The following is a 17,399-nucleotide window of genomic DNA, read 5'->3' on the forward strand; positions in this document are numbered from 1 at the left end:
TTGTTCTGTTTTGGAGGAATGCATTAAACACATTTTCAAGCTTCTGTTTCTAGTTTATCTTCTATGATTTTGTGAGTGTTCTGATGAAGGTAGGTAGCACAAGATTTGTTTCTGGGTGGAGGGAGTGAACTGGGAAGGAGAAAAAATTCTGAAGTACTTGAGAGACTTTTTTGCTTTTCATTTGAGATTAAAGTGGGGGGATAGGATCCCTCAAAATACTGTTTAAATGAAGGATGTTTTTAGAGGGCAGCAGAAGGACAGAAAACAAGCTCTTCTGAGCTGACAAGAAAGCAAGGTTACTGTCAGAAACTATTGATTAGGCTCTGGTCCAATAAAACCAGTCAGACACAACAATGGTGGGACTTTAGCATAGATAAGGTAGCTGTGCCTCCTTAAATCAGTAGTTTGTTTCATAAGTTTGGAATCTTTTTTAAGACGCTGTTTCATTTATAGCTTTCCTTTGTGTTTGTATGTGAGCTCAGACTATGAAGTGAGGAGAAGGCATAATGAAGGTTAGTTAATGGAGCTCTCGGGTTCATGCAACTCATATGAATTAGAAATAATTTACTAAGAGGAGGCTCACCAAAATCAAATCTAAAAATACTTCATGCAGAGTTCATAATAGATTAAATATCACTTCCAGACAGCTGCAATGTAATTTTGCCAAAATGAGATAAAATAAATGCCAAATAAGTGTCAAAGTGAACAAAGGAAGGGTCCCTCCTGTGTCCCTTTACAAATACTTTTTCTTCTACATTATTCCTTTTGTAAACGGGGAAGGAGTAAGAATGGAAAGAGCAAGAAACATTAAAACCAAACTGAGCTCTGGATCAGTCCTTCCCTCCTCTCATTGGTACAGGAGGATATATTCCTGAAATTGCATAATCTGAAGTTAAACACAACAAACAGCATTCTCTCTTTTATTTTGGTAAACACTTGGAAGCATTATGAACTCAGCATCATATTGTGAGATCAGCTGTGTGACTGCTGAGGAAGAATGAGTCCTCTTCTTTTGTTCTTCCCACAGGGAGCTACACAGAATTTCAGAATAGGGAGGAATACAAAAACAATTCTCTTCCCAAGATAATCAGCCATTGCAAATGAGGCAGTGTGACAAGAATAGTAAATACTTTCTTTTATTAATAGCAATAATTAACATCTTTGGATTAAAGGGGGAAACAATTCTTTCTTTGTGCTGTTCATATAATAGTAAACCAATCTAATGATCACTGCAAATTGTATCCCCAGGGCATAATTTGGAGGTAGATGACCTATATAGGTTCCAAAGGCTTTCTTTACAATTTTATAAAGAGGGAAAGAATGGTCTCACTTCATCTGGGAATGAGTTGTACTCTGCATGCTAGAAAAGCTTGAAGGTTTTGGAACACAATTTTTATTAAGGACAAGGGATCAATTTGTGTCACTTGGCAAATAATTCTACTGCACTTTCATCTTTGGAGGTTCAGTCAGTAAGGAGTAGACTGATTGTACAGTGATGGTTTCCTGATAGGCATGCTGTGGAAACTCCATGGAGGGGAAGCTGTCCCAGCAGTGCAGTTAATCAGCCATCTCCTAAGTGCCATGGGAGCTTTTCAGAGGGACTCCACAACACTGCTTCACATGGGTTGATTGTAGGTTATCCAAGCTTGGGTTCTTTGGTCAACCGAAGAATTCTTTCTGAATTCACAGAAAGACATTAAGTATTTAAGTTTGGAACAAGTCTGACTGAATTATTTTCCATTTCATTGTGTTTCAAATTTCTCCTTAATTTCTCTTTGATAATAAAAATGATTTTAATTTAGAGAGGGAATTTAATCTAAGGATGTCATAATATTTTAATGTGTTCAGTCCAGCCTAGCAATAAAGAGGAGTTCTAAAATCCTGTTACTTTCTATGTGATAAGAAGAATGTGTGTTCTTGTCACAGATATGAACCTACAGTTAAATTGCTACAGCCCTGGAGTGACAGCAAGGGTGGCAGACCTGGAAGTCACATCTACTGACTGTAATTGAATAGCTGGTGCTGAAATCTAGCCCGTGAGCTGCAGATTTGGTATAATTAAAAGATAATTTGTGTATGAGGAAATAGCACATTTATATGCTTTTTCACAATGTATGGAGAATATAAATACATGTGTGAGACAACATCACATAAATGCACTTTGTTTCTAGATTGTGTACAATAAACTCCAAACACTGGGTAACAACATATTCTCTCACCATTACACAGGGTAAAGGTAATCATATACTAATAATGTGAAGCAACCGTTATGCAGAGCTAAATCCCTAAATTCTTACTCAGACAGGATAAGGATTAAGAATTTTGCTCCATATTGCCTCTTTACCAAACATAATTACTTGGTTACAAGTGTTCATAGTAAAAGAAATTCTCTGTCACTATGCACAGAAAGAATAGAACCATTCCCTTTTTCACACTCTGCTATTGCACTGTTCTCAAATTAATCCCTGAAAATTGAGCTTTAAAAACCCCCAGAAGTGTGAATTCAAACCACCATATCTGTGTTTTATAGGTATCCAGTCCTGGTGTTAGCAAAAAATGAAACAGTGTCTGCATGATAACGAATAGAAAAACGATGAGCAAAATACTTACTGAATATAAATAACGTTTAGTTCCATAAGCATTTCTGTGCATGAAATGCAGTTCTGAGTGTACCTTAAGGTGGTTGCTAGTGATGACTCTTAAGCATTAAATGTCACTGTATTATGCAACTGCATCTGTCTTCTCAAAAATTACAGAGGCACACTGTGTCTTGTGATATCTAGGACTAACCCTGAAGTGACTGTCCTCAGTACAGTACCTAGTTTACACCACTAAGGATGTAAAGGATGTCACAATTTCATTCTCTGGACATTGCCTTTGCTCACTGGTTCACCAGACAAATAGAAGGAAGCCACTCAGGATGATTTTCTTTTTTTTTCAAACATAATAAACAAATAACTATTGTTTAGGGGGGAATAGAAATCTTTATATGTGCCCAATCAACTCAGAGTAATCTGTAATAACGAACATGTTTGCTGGAGTATGTTGGTTTATTTGAATATTAAGGTTTTACCAGAATGAAATATCTATGGAGTTTTATTTAGCTAATGATGAACAAGGAGTAAATAGCAGCATGAGTTTCTTTGTTAAAAAGCTTTCAAGGAGAGGAAAAAAGGCAATTGAGAATTCCACTACACGGAAAATAGTCTTCTTACTGGCACTAGAATGGGTCCTCACTCACCCTGACTTCTCTGAGAACCTTTGGTGACAGAAATGATGCAAAAAATTTCTTGTTATTTCAGTTTAGGATTCCTTTAGTGAGGAGGAGGGAAGAAAGAAAATGGGGGCAAGGATATTAAATAATGGTGGCCAGATTTTGGCTTATCTCTCTAACTTTTTAGTGCTGTGCAGATGTCAGGCCCAGGCATAGCCAGTAATTACTGGCTTGGGGATGGCAGGATCACTCTAGACGCAGCAACACCACAAAATTACAACTAGAAATTTAGTTAGGGTCAGATCCTCAACTGCTGTAACTTTTCTGACTTCTGACAGTGCTCAGGGGCTGCAGCATTTCTCAGAGACCAGAGATATGGCCATAAGTCAGTCCTCAGTCTTTGCCACTGCTTCGCTGCTGCAGTGCAGATAGTGTTTGCAGCTCCATGGGTCCTTGTGCAGAAACACTGGCCTAGGGCTCCTGAGGCATTTTAGTTGTACCTCAGACTCCAACATATTCTCTTTCTAGCTACAGAATAAGGAAATCTATTGTCTTGAGATTGTCCTATACAAATCCCATGTGAATCCCATAATAGCAGTCATGTTGTTTGCTCTGCTTACTCTTTCTCATATGGAGGATATCTGTTATTTCTTCTGCAGTAGTGTATGATGTCCTCAAAAGACAAAAACTCTGGATGGAAACAGAACAGGATGGCTTAGCAGTTCCCAGAAACACAATAAAAGACAGTACAGTTCAAAGCAAATTCACACTCTGAATCCATTCATAATTGCATATTCACAGCAGGCCTCCAGAACAGCAGCAGTGAAATGTGTTAGGCTTTATCTCACTCTTCTGAGAAGTGCTGAGGGCCCCACTGAATAGTTAAAAATAGACTGCACTGTATACTCAATAATAAGGCTAAGCAGATAATTTGATCTAAACAATTTAACAAAATTAGCTTTCTCTTTTACTAGAATCAGTTTACAAAGAGTGCTATTTTCAGCAACATTTCTATAAATAATTTCTACTGCACAGCTATTTTATGAATATTTCACAAATCTGAATGCTAAAATTTGAGCAACTTTGGATTGATAAGCCATAAATATACTGGTATTTCTTAAGTGAGCACACAAAATTTGTTATCTTATATAAATGCAAGTATAAATTATAAATGTGTATTCAAAATTATAGTATTCACCTAACATTCTGCTTCGTCACTGATTTTGCTTGATAGGAAAGTAGTACAAACAATTTTGGACCTACGTTTGTTTAAAAATTGGAACAACTATTTGTGGAAGATTTTACTTCTGTTTTCTTTCCCATCTACTGAGGGCAGTGTGTTAAGAAATATGAATATTGAAAAATTTGCTTTTTCATCCTCACTTTCTTCATATGCATCTTGCACTGATGTGCTTGTTCACAATAATCTTCTGTCCACGTGACCTTTGATGGGCACAGGCCTGCTGACCAAAGGTATGGTAACATTCTAATTCACAACTGATGGATGAGCAGAGGAAGATATAGTCATAGGGCTTTCTTTAGGCACTCAGCAGTGTATTTTTTAATGAAATATATCCCAGTCTCAATCTACTTGGGTACTGTTAGTCTTATTTTTATTAATAGGTCAGTGCCTTTATGAAAGACAAAATAGTCTTTAGATGTTAGCAAGTTTTTTCAGGTATTTCCATTTTCAGTGTTTTCAGGCTGTTCCCAGTACAATTATTTATTCTAATCTCCCATTGTATCATTTGGATTTCTTATCTTCCCTTTCTAAGCCTGTTCTTTGCATTTTTCAGAGTACCTAGTACATTTTTCACAATATGTACATTTTTCACAATATGTCCACTATTTAGCTTATTGCTTTCGTTCTTCTTTTTATCACAAACTCTGTTTCACAGCCTGTTCATTTGAGACAGATTTTGCATTTTATCCTGTAGGGCTTGTATCTTGTGCATTTATATAATTTATGTATTGTTTCACACGACACAATTCAAACAATTTTGGTGCCATGTGACAACAGAAGTTGTTGTCTCAAGGCAAACAGTGCAGGTGGTCTTGCATACAGCTTTGAGTTGGATTTCGAGCTCACTTTTAAGAGTCAGCAGTGGCATAGCCTGCATTTATAGTCAGGCATTTAAGGGTTTGTTCTGAAGTTCCTATTACCTCCAGTGCTATCTTTGGTCTTTCAGCCAGTTACTGTTCAAGCTGATCTCCACATGGCACTCACTTATACTGTGGAATCACCCTTGTGATTTTGTCAGGCAAGAATCCCTTCAGCATCAGTGCCTGTGGGTCTGAGTATGCTGGTCCTAATGAAAATGGAAGTGCAAAGCCCTACTGACCGGAAAAGGGGAGGACATGCTCTGTTTGGTGTGAACATGTCTCTAACAGGATGTTGCCAATCTTAAAATGTTCTGAATTCAAAGAATTCAGTGGAAAATGCAGAGACTCTGAAGTAATATGACTGATCACCAAATGTGAATGGTCTGACGGGATATTATTTTTCAAAAAGATTAAAATAACCAAGTAGATTATTTAAAATATTTCTTCACCTAATGTCTAAGTTGATGGTGGTAGGTGTGATGATCATTAGCTCCTCATGTTACAGTCAACACTTTGTTCCAACAGACTTGTGTTATAAAAGGCCTTCCCAAAACAGTAAATGTATAAAAAATGGCTCCTTTAGGCTGTGGTAGGTTCTTTGACCTCCCTTCCTCCACGCCCTGCCCTGCCCAATGCCTGACGTGAAGCATTTTAATTAAACTGATACTAATGGGAATAACTGATCCAGAACTTGGATATATGCGCTTGGAAGGATAGCTGAAAGTCTTCCCAGTCCAATGAACAAGTTACAAGATCAGTCTGTTACAGACTCTTAAGTAAAATCAAACATACATGAGGCATGAACCACAATCATGTGAGTTGATCTAAGTCTGGGATATTTTTCTTAGGTAAACAGAGAATTTGGCTTGACATGCTCTTATTTGTAGCTCAGAGGAATTAATTTCAATTATTAGTAAAGAAAATAGAAATAACAAAATTTAGCATATGAAATAATACAGAAGGAAACTTAGCAAAACTCTTAATCTCTCAAAACCAAAAAATATCAAAAAGATTGCAGGTAAAAGAAGGCATCCTCTAAAGAAAACCGAATGCCAAACACAAATCCCTGGCTGTTAGGGGAATCTCTAAGGGACGTAGCCAGCCAGAAAGCATTCCAAGATTGCAAACAAGAAGTGTGTGGGTACAGGATAACAATCAGCATTTTGGAGAGAGAAGAAAGCAGAAGCCTAAGGACTTTGGTATTAAATTAGCTAATGATAGCAGATTTTTTGCAGAGGAAGCAGATGTGCTAGAAAAGAAAAATATCCCATTTATTAGTTTCATAAAATCTGCATCATTGGTTTGGGAAAACACAGATGATATGATACAGTAAATTATTATAACTGTAAGAAATTTATGACAATGGATAAAAAAAGAGTGATAATTCAACACAAAAATATTTGCCTAAAAGAAAAGTTTCTGAAGGTAGGGGCCCAGAGGGACTAGAAAGTGAAAAGGTAATATTGGTCATTCTTAAGTAAAAGAGGCTATTAAAACCAGAAAATCACAAAATACAAATAGCATATATCCAAGAATGCTAATGAGGATAGGAATGTCAGTGTTGGATGATATCTAATTGCATGTGGTTTGGGAAAATTTTGGAGGAAAGATGCAATCTTGTGTCTATTTACCAGAAGAACTGGGCAGTTAGGGCTTATCAGGCATATTTTTCAGTAACTACCATCACTCTTACCATCTTTTAAAAAGTGATTTGGGGAATCATATGAGAAAACAGGAACTGGTCATGTCCTTTGCACAGACAATGGACCCACTGGCCTAACCAGTCTTGACCTTACTTAATTTCTGTGCTATTTCTAAATGGGAGAGAGCTATTAGCACGAGCAAATTATTTTATTCCTGAAAGACACTGGTGAATATAATATGAATGCCAATAGGATCTGGGTAAATTTTTCTTCTGTACAAGCAACAGTGGTGACCTTAGCCATTCATGTAGCTTTTTTACTCGACAAATCTAGAACTGGGCAAATTTGAATACTTCAACTACTGCCAGTATTGCATCAAAATCCCTTTTCCTTCATTTTCTCAAAAAATTAAAATTTGAGGCTCTATGTATTGCCTGGTGGCTTCTTGTACAGCAGCCTTATCAGAGACATCAGGGGAGCCATGTCATTCTGTCTTCTTTTGGTTTCGAAATCTCCAAAGGAAGAATGTTTCTTCACCACTCGCTCAGGCTGGAAGAAACTCAAATTGAGCCAACACATTCCTTCTCCTTGTGAATCACAGCCACCAGCATAATTTCATTGTCTAGTCTGACAAGTAGAGGAACAGATCTGCTTGTACATCTCTCCACACACAGACGATGTTGAAGGAGTTGGAAGAACAGATGAGTGGCATTTGTGGTCATCCTCATGTGCTGCCCTCTGAAGCTCAGAGTGGGAAAAGGAAGAGGGGGAAAGCTAGCACTGACTGAAGTATAAATAAGGGTATTTTGGGGATGAGAAACTACTTCCCTGCCTGCTCTAAAATTCCATAATCTAATCCCTGGTGGTGCTCACAAAATCAAGTTATTGCTTCATGAAATACTTTTAATGATGACTGAGTGTTTTAGCCAATAGAGTTTTTCTTCTGCTTGAGACGAGAAAGACCACCTTAGAGAGGGAGAACTTTGTCTCTAAAAAAGATAAATACCATGGTCTAAATAAATGGGGCATTCTGAGAACATTGATTCAGTAAATATTTCCATTCAAAATTTTCTTCAAATGCATGCTCTTTTTCATTGACAAATAAGAGGGGAACTATATCTATATCTATCTACACACACACATATGTCTGTAGGCTAAAGTTCTATTTTGGTGTTTTAAAGGAAGGACAGAACATTGCTGGTGTTGTGAGATGTCACATGTAAATGCAAGGTCAGTACCCAGAACTCTGGATACACTTATTTTACTCTATCACCGCAGTGAAGATATTCACGTTCATTGACTTGAGCAGCAGATGTGTGTGGCTTTATGAGAAAGCAAGTCCAGAGGGCAAAGATCAGCAAAAGACAACTACAGCACAGAAATCTGAGCTTCTTGAATTGTGCTGGACAGATTGCTGATCACAGCAAGATGTATGGAAAGAAAACAAGGTAGAAATATATATCTGCATCATCTACTGATATGGAAGTATTTATTTTAGCAGTGTCTGCAGAACGAGTATAGCAGGTCATTAAAAATTATTTTAACCTTCCTATTGAAAAGGATTAGAATGCAAACCAGGTATTTAACCTTGTATGAGACACAGCTGACAGATTTCTTGATGTCATAAGTGAACCTGTTACATCAAAGAACGTAGAATTATGTGGTGCATATGTAACTTCAGGAGTTTTACATGAAAATTCAGTAAAAAGGTAAAGACATAGCCACTCCTACTATTTACATACCCTCCTACCTTAGAGGAACTTCTTTTATTCTTTGCATCTGGTTTCAGTGTATTTTTCAGGGCCAGGAGACTTCTGTAAGACTGGAAACTAATTTTTGTGTGACATAGTATGGAATAGCTTCCAGTTTACTCATTTGCCTTTCAGCTACATTTTTGCATATCTAGTTTAATTGCAGATGTTATTACACATACATACTGTTGAGCTTGTTGAATAGTAAAGTCCATATCATTTTAATATCAACATATTAACCACAAAGAAAAGCAAGAGCGCTTGTGAAGTTTTTGTTGGAGACTGAGGAGGTATCTGGAAGTCAGTGAATTCCTGCCTGTTACATGGCAGGCAGAGGTGGCAGTAGGATTAGCCTCTAGGTTAAAGAGTCAGAAGGGAACTTGAGGCTTTAAAAATTCAGAAATGCAGGAGACCATCCTCTCTGCTTGAGGCTGCAGCTGATTCTCACGGGAGATTGCTAACACATATGGTTTTGGTGTTTTGATAATTGTGCATGTATTCAGAGACAGGACGGAAAACAGGTCAGCAGCAATTTTTGCATTTAGGCTACTCTGCCTGACATATATATCTGTATTCTTTATGCAGGTGCCTAGAAACACCTGTGATGATAGCAAAAAATATTGATCTGAGATCTCATTATAAATTCAAACCTATCACACGGCTTTCAGAACTGAGAACAGAGTGCTTGTATCTACAGCTGGATCTACCTTTTTTGTACCATCATCTATTCTATGTACTGTTGGTTACTCAGTACAATATTTTGTTACAACTACACTGACTTCTGCATATTTTCTTGGGAAAAACATCCCAACACCATATATTGAAAATGCACAGTCTTATTTAAGAAAGTAAAACAGTTCAAATAAGATGTAGGAGGTTATACAAAAAGAATAGGAAAAAAATAATTGTAGTAGGGAGGCCGAGACTGAACATCCCCATTTAATATGAGTAAGGAAGTGTGTGATAGGTTTGTGTTTATAATGAGATCTCAGATCAATAATATTTGCTGTCACCACAAGTATTACTGTATTCTAAATGCTGAAGTTCATATTTTTGTAAATCTAATTTTAAATCTGAAGTCCAAACTCAAATAGTTTTATAATTTCATACCTGGAAAAATACTTACGTGCTTAGTTGTCTCCTTGAGACGGATACACTGAAACACAATTTGAAGTATATTCCTATAGCTGTGGTTCTAAGAAAGGAAGCCCATGCAGATCTCTATAAACTCTTTTTTAATAATATGCCACAATAATTTAAGAATAATATTCACCATATTATGACTGGCTCTTAATAAGAGAGTTCCCTCACTTGTCACTCAGAATGGAGTTAGTTTTTTCCAATTGTTCTGGCTGCCCCCTTATGGGTTACTTTATAGCTTGAGGAGGATGCAAACACTGTTTCCCAAAACCACAGCAGTGAAGAGGGCTGCTTGTTTCCAGAATTTGCTTAAGCTGCTGTTATGCTGACTGATACATGCTTTTCAGTGAAATAAGTAAACAGAATCATTAAATCATAGTTACAAGGATTTGTTTGGTTAGAAGGCAGCGCAGCAGACAGATGACTGCTCTTCAGGGGAATGCAGGATGAAAACCACTGCATTTGTGTTATCTGGGGCTGCTTTAGGTTAGTTACTTAAGTGATTTAAAAGTCTGAAACAGAGGTCAGAATATTAAAGTTTCTTTAATTCCTCCTGAGGAAAAAAATGTTTTAAATAAAGAGGGCTGCATATTTTATGAGTAATTACATAAAATGTTTTCCTTTCTTGTGAAAAGACATAGCTACAGAAGCAGCTGGGTAAGAATTCACACAACTCCATATCCATAGGCCTGGTATTCAATCTACTTTGGGCTATAACTCAAATTCCAATTTGAGATTGTTTACTGACTTATGAAAAACATAGCTGGTTGTTTCTTTAGCTTTTCTGATCTGTAAACCTCTGTCATGAACCTTTCAGTAAGCAATTCTTGTGTACACTCCTGTATCCATTGAGACAGTTACTTCTCAATGTCAACTGCTTTTATCACCAATATTTTGTGCTCTGTTTCCTTCCCTAAGCAGGCACACATTTTGTGGTGTATTCAGTTAATTGGTATGAAACAGTCCTGCTGTCAGAAAAAGTAGTTATTAGGAAACCATCTCTAGAAGCTGGCCAGTAAAGATGAAGACTAGACATCATCTAGTTTTAGACAACACGTGCCTAAGCAGACAAAGAATACTAACTTTTTTTATCTGATACATCAGTTATTTCCTTATTTACAAAAAAATATGTTAGTCCTATTCCAAAAGGGATGGAATGGAGATAAACTAATCCATTCAGTGTGCCTTGTTATTTTGCATTTTGCTGTCTTGATGGCTCTTTAAGACAGAAATACAAATTCTTCGATTTCAAATAAAACCAAGTCTAGACTTTAAAGCCCCTTAATGTCAGGAATTAAAACAAAGACAATAAAAATAGTAATGTTTTTGAAATAGTTTCAAGTGTTCTAGTAGATTATGCTGCTGATAGAAGGTCAGTTTTCTTTGAGTCACTAAGGAAAAAATCAGAAGCTGCAGTCCATGCTTAAAAGTGTCACTGAATCTTGGAAGTAATGCTGTGACATAGACTAAGGTCATGTCCAAGATAGATTTGAAAGCACTTTTAAGAGTAATATGTATTGCTATTGCATTTCTGGTTTTTTACTGACTTAGAGGACTAAGAATTCTGCTGGCCAGGTTCTCAGGTGGAATGATTAACGTGGATAGAACCATGTGCTTGGGTCACATATCTTGGTTTAAAAACACGTGAACAAGAGATGTGGTCTGGAATTCTGAGGTAAATCCAAGAATTTCTGAAACTCTGAAAGTAAGGTAACTGTTACACTATTTCCGAATTCTCACTCATGAAAAGAATTCTATACTCAATCCTAGGCACACAGAGTCCTTGCTTTCTCTAGGTTTGGTCTCAGGCAAGAAATCTCCTGCCTTGTGGAGTGAAGCAGTAGGATAGATTGGTGTTCTTGTGAAAGATGGTCCTTGAGAGGACTTTTCCCAGACTACTGCTGCATAGATTTACAGAATGCCTCTGAATTTTCCCTGGCTTTTCAGTCAAGATTCACTAAGAATGCCTAAGTGATGCCCTGAAGCATTTTTGTCATACTGCAGTTTTGAAAAAGGGGATTTCAGTGCCCCCTCTCTAGACTCCCTGTTCATTTCTTAATAGGTCCCTTATGAATTTCACATATTTGACCTTGAAATTTTAACACAACTGTTAAATCTGCAGCCAACCAGAAACACAATTTTTTAGAGTTGATGTTGTTTTAATAGCTTTAATACTGCATTTCCTGTTCCTGATAGTTGCCTTCTGTGCTTCAGCTTTTTCTTCTTTGCAGACTTTGTGAATTGATTCTCTTTCACTGGCTTATGACTTGGCCAAACGTAGAAGAAAGGTGGAAGCTTGGTTACCTGAAGGCAATATGCCTCTACTGGAAAAATAATTTTTTCCTGTGAGGATAAGTCTGTGTATATGTATACATACAAAACTATTTTTGAGATTTTGTATAACATATATAATTGGTTTTGAGTGCATTCAAATGAGTAGAAGTCATAACACTCATGAGCAACAAAGGAATCGGATTTTAGCCAGAGAAAAAAAAGACCTCTTCCCATAGCATCACGAGTTTTAAAAAGCCCTTAAAGACCACGTGATATCTGATAGATACAGGGGAGTTAGCACTCATCCAGTTGTCACTCACGTGTGTGTTTTTGCATATTCTCTTCCAATATCTTAATATATGTGACTTACAATGATGTAATGAATACCTTTCAGTGATTTTATATAATGTAATGATGGAGGGATGTCTTTGTGTGTACATAAATAGGAAATACATCTTTTTTCCCAGGACTGGAAGGCTAGAAAGGCACTGTATTGATTACTGCAGGAAGAGCAAGCAGTGTTAACTACAATCTTGGGTCTTTACATATTGACTGAAGTTACTAGAGTGAGAGTAAAATAACTGGAATGACACCTGGGAGAGAGCCCAGGGCATATTGACAGTAACAGGATGTTCCTCAATGGCTCTTGAGTCATGATCCTCAGAAACGGGAGAGTAGACACCAAGTGAGAGTTGACCACATTCAGCAATTAATGATTTAGAACATTCTTAAACCTTGGGGGTTAAATAATTAGGAATGGTTTTCATATTGACTAAGTACTAATACCGTAGGAAACAGAGTAAATTAATTTCCAAGCAGGTAATGAGATATAATTTTGCAGTGTACTGTAGTCCTATGAGTCTTTTTCAGTACAATAGTGTATTGTGGTAAGCCTTTGCTGTACATAGGATTCTTATAAATTCCTGCAATATGGATCAATTAAGTTGTATTGCTAAGCAGCACTAAAGTAGTGCACCCTGCCTACTGACAAGTTCTTGAAATCTGGGAAAAATAAAGATTTTAGTGGCTATTTGTATAGTCTGATTGCGTGAAAATCATAGATTTTTAAAATCTAGAAACACAGCCATTCCAAAGATGCAAAGTTTAAGCATTCCAAAACAGATGACTGATTTCAAATCAGCTTTTATTTTTTAGTGTTAATATTCCCAACCATCCTCTTATCCTGTACAATGAATATAAATCACAGTTCCTTTCTGTAACTGTCCTTAATAATACTGCACTTAGTTTTTGTCTGGGATTGCACTTGGCGTATTTTTTCTCAAAATTCAAATAATGGAAAACAAACGGCATATACATATCCTATATGAAGGATATAAAGCCATTATAAAATTTAAAGGCCTAAAGGTCATTAACTGCATTGAAACATGAACATATTTATCAGATCTATTTAGATTTCAAAAACTAAACTTACAAAATGCCATCTATACTTGGAAAAATGCTGAGCTTGATTTCTATGTGGAACAGCTTTATCACACTATAAAATGCTTACTTGGTCATACCACTGTGATTATCAAGTGATGGTCAGCAAAGCAACCCTTACAAAAGAAGTCCACTTTACATACTGTGAAGGTCATTACAGAAAAATCCAGGTGGAGAAAAGCAGTACAGAGATGCCATCTAGCAGTAACTCTTAGAAATTTCCTAATATTGGATACTTCCTTCTTTCAAGATACTGCACTTATGACCAGGAGAAAGGAAAATTTTATATCCAAGTCCTATCACTGTATCTGGCTTCCTGATGAATGTCTAGGCACCCTGTTGGAAATAAATCTTTAATGAAATATATTATCATGGATAATGAAAAAAAAATCCTATGTAAATACAGATAAAAAATAGAATAAAGTAAAAAAATATAGCATTTAATAAGTATCTTAAATTGATATTCAGTAATTAGCACTGTGTTATAATTTATCATTAGTGAGCTGCCTTCCATTTATTAAAGAAGAATTTTTTCAGTTGATCAATAATTTATACTGAGCTTAAAATGAAAGAATTCAAAAGCACGGGCAGTAAACTGCTGCGGTTGAAATAAAATCCTAATGTTTCAGAGTTTGGGGAATAAACCATATATAAATTTTTGTTACATATTTTACCATAAGATGGCGATACTTAAACACTTTACTATCAGTAAATAACTGAGTAAATTCAGCACAATATCTGTGTCATAATAAGAGTGCCTGTGGACAGCAGTCTTGAGTTAATGATAGCCTAGTATTATTTTTTTTTACTGCCCAAGGCATTATTTTAAAATAGTTGATCAATAAAATAAATTATTACCTGAAAATTATGTAGGCCATGACTAGAAATTGTATTGTGTATACTGGAAATATCTCTCGTGATTCATTTCCCTAAGCTAGTAAGTTTGTGAGTGGCAAGGGCACGTAAAAGTTGTCTTTCTAGGCATGAGCATACTGCACAATTCTTTCTGGAAAAGAAAGAATTTCCCATCCCGTTGTTTCCTACAATTAGTTTCATGTCATAGATTTGCTTCCCAACCTGTAGGGCAGAAAATTAATATTCTATTTCAATTTAGCATAAAGCAAGATAAATAATTAAGCACTAATTCCATTTCTGAAGTGAGTCTGCAGTCAGAACTTGTACTTTTTTGCTAGAAAAATGTTGTAAACATTTTTTACATATGTAATTTTCCACAGAAATATGAGATGTATTGTTCACAGTCAACAAAATTTAATTACTATTTTCCATGTTACACCTTTTTATATTTAATGTGGTGTAGGATCCATTTGATCTCACTTTTTTTAATTTATGAAAATCCAGTTAGATCCAATAAAAAACAGATTTTGACTAAGGGCTCTAATTTTAATCTAATCTTAAAGACTTCTGTGATTTTTTATTCCTGACCCTTGACAAAGTCAAAAGAGCCTGGAAAGAACATCTGAATATCTCTGGAAATGTCACAAGGAGTGATGAATAAAAGGCCATTTTCATGCCCTCTGCACAGCCTGCCACAGCAAAAAGGGCTAGAAGCAAAGTTTCCAAAGTTCATTTGTGCCATTTCTTTCCAGTGCCTCATCCTGGTTTTCAGTGCTGGATGGTGACAGAGACATAAGATGGAACATTTTTTCCCAGTGTTATTTTGGGGCCTGAACTAAAAAGAATTTTTCTGCCAGCTCTTTTGCTTCATTAGTGGTTTTACTCTTCTGTGGACAGAGAATGATACAAATTTGCTTTTCCTGCTTTTATGCAGCCTCTTTGACAGATCTTGCTAAGGGTAACAGAAGACAGAAAGAAAATGAGTGTGTGGAAACCTGTAGTTATAATGAGACCATGTGCTGCTATTCACACAGATGTGAAACTCCTGTGTGTGCATTGCCTGATATGTCCCCTTACCGGCACAGCAATACCTGATACTTTCAAATAGCTCTTATTTAATAGAACTGATATAACTAATTTCTTAGATAATGTTATTAATCCACTATCCCCTTTGCTTTTTTGTTACTGTATCTTACTGACTGAAAAGCAGTCAGAATACTGCAGCTGTAAATCAGATTTCCACTGAATTGCTTTTTAGGTTCTGTTTTTGTTTTTAATGAGGAGCATCCATTCCATATTGTTGGACATTCAGTACATATTTTTATATGATTAATACCTTTATTTTAAATGAAAAACCTGCCAGAAGAGCTGAACATTGCCTCACATGGTTGTCTGGTACCTAACTGGTATCATTAAAATGACATTCACCAACATGCAATACCAATTGTGGCAACATGGCACGGACTGCTACTGGTAATGGACTGCAATACTATAGCAATGTTTTCTCTTGTCACGTTTCTATAATGCTCACAGTTTCAAGACTGTATGCCACAAAAAACGACAAATGAGACAAGCTCTACATCTATAAAATACAGCTCTAGAGACATCTGCAGACCTGTTCAGTCATTATTGTAAGTGGTAGAGTGCAATTCCGATTTTCCAAATTACTTAATCTGAAATCTCCTTCACAAGCCAGGCTGTATGGCTAAAACCTATTGTTTACTTTTATCATTATTTCAATATCAGCTGCGATCTCTTGGTGACTTGACCACGTTTGTAAATAACAAAACTCTGCAGCAGCCCGGAGTGTGGCTACAGTACTAAATTCAGTGTCTTCACGTGACGCCTCCAGTTTCACTCTAAACAATTTTATTCCAGTCGGAGGCTGCCGATCCCTGCTTCCAGCGCCTCGCTGCTTCCCCAGAACTGGTGCAGTCACCCAGCGCTATAAGTGCCTCCTTGCCTGGAGCGGGATGGATCGCCGCTGGTTTGCGCTGGACAGCCACCGGCCTTGGACAGCTACCGGGCTGGGGCCGCGGCAGCCCGCACGGCAGCCCCGTCCCTCTGCGGCGGACACAGCTCCTGCGAGCGAGCGGTGCTGCCGGGGCCCCGGGCAGCTGCGGGGTGCGGCGGTGCCCTGCCCTGCGCGCCGGGGCCCAGGGCCGCGCTGCATGGCGCCCGCACCCCGCTGACGGCGGGCACCGCGCCCCCCGCCCCGGCCGCCACGCCGGGAACCGGGGCCAGCCGCTCCCGACACGAGCTCTCCCGCCTGGCCGCTCGGACAGCCAAGGACACGCGCCCGCTTCTCCCCGGAGCTATCCGGCGCTTCGCCCGCTACCGCATACGCCGTGTGCGGGCCGGGTCCGCCGCTGCGAACTTGCCGCCCGGTCGGCTCCTACCTTGGAGGGATCGAGGCCGGCCAGCAAGGACAGCAGCAGGAGGTTGAGGATGCTGGCGGGCGCCCGCATCCTGATCCCGGGGCTGCCTCTCCGCGCCGCTCCTCTCGGTCATTCACTCCGCTCCCGCCGCAGCGACCGCGCCGGCAGCCGCGCTCTCTGCCCGCCCGCCGGAGCCCGAGTGGAGGCGGCAGCGGCAGCCGCCCGGGGGACGCTCATTCCGCAGGCAGCCTCGGCGCGGGGAGGGGGGGCGAGGACGGCGCTGCTCGAGCTGGCGGAGCGGCTCCGCGGCCCCGTCCCACCCCGCCCCTCCCCCCGGCCAGCCCACCGCAAAAGTTTGGGCCCGGGAGACGGCGGAGCCAGCGCGGCTGGACGGGCGCGGGAGCGGGCGGCGGATGTGACATCAGCGCCGCCGGGAGGGAGCGCGGGCAGGGGGCGCGGGCTCCGGGCAGCAGCCGCGGGCTGAGGGGGAGGCGCGGCCGGGCCGCTGCGGGGCGCGGTGCCCCCATGAGGGGCGGCTCCACCGACGCCGCACCCGGCCGTGGGTTAGCGCCCGGCCCCGCACCCAACTGCGGGTTACCGC

General features: G+C 39.0%; 1 protein-coding gene across 1 annotated transcript in view; it reads right to left on the reverse strand.

Annotated features, from left to right (window-relative positions):
• OLFM3 (olfactomedin 3) overlaps positions 1-17,157 on the reverse strand; it is a 56,171-nt gene extending 39,014 nt beyond the window's left edge. Inside the window, exon 1 of the mRNA XM_039556014.1 lies at positions 16,820-17,157. Within this exon, the coding sequence (XP_039411948.1) occupies positions 16,820-16,888 (69 nt within the window). The 5' untranslated portion in view covers positions 16,889-17,157. The remainder of the gene's footprint in view (positions 1-16,819) is intronic.
• Between the last annotated feature and the right edge of the window lie 242 nt (positions 17,158-17,399).

The sequence above is a fragment of the Corvus cornix genome, chromosome 8 (genome assembly GCF_000738735.6).
Source record: "Corvus cornix cornix isolate S_Up_H32 chromosome 8, ASM73873v5, whole genome shotgun sequence".
NCBI classification, from domain to species: Eukaryota; Metazoa; Chordata; class Aves; order Passeriformes; family Corvidae; genus Corvus; species Corvus cornix.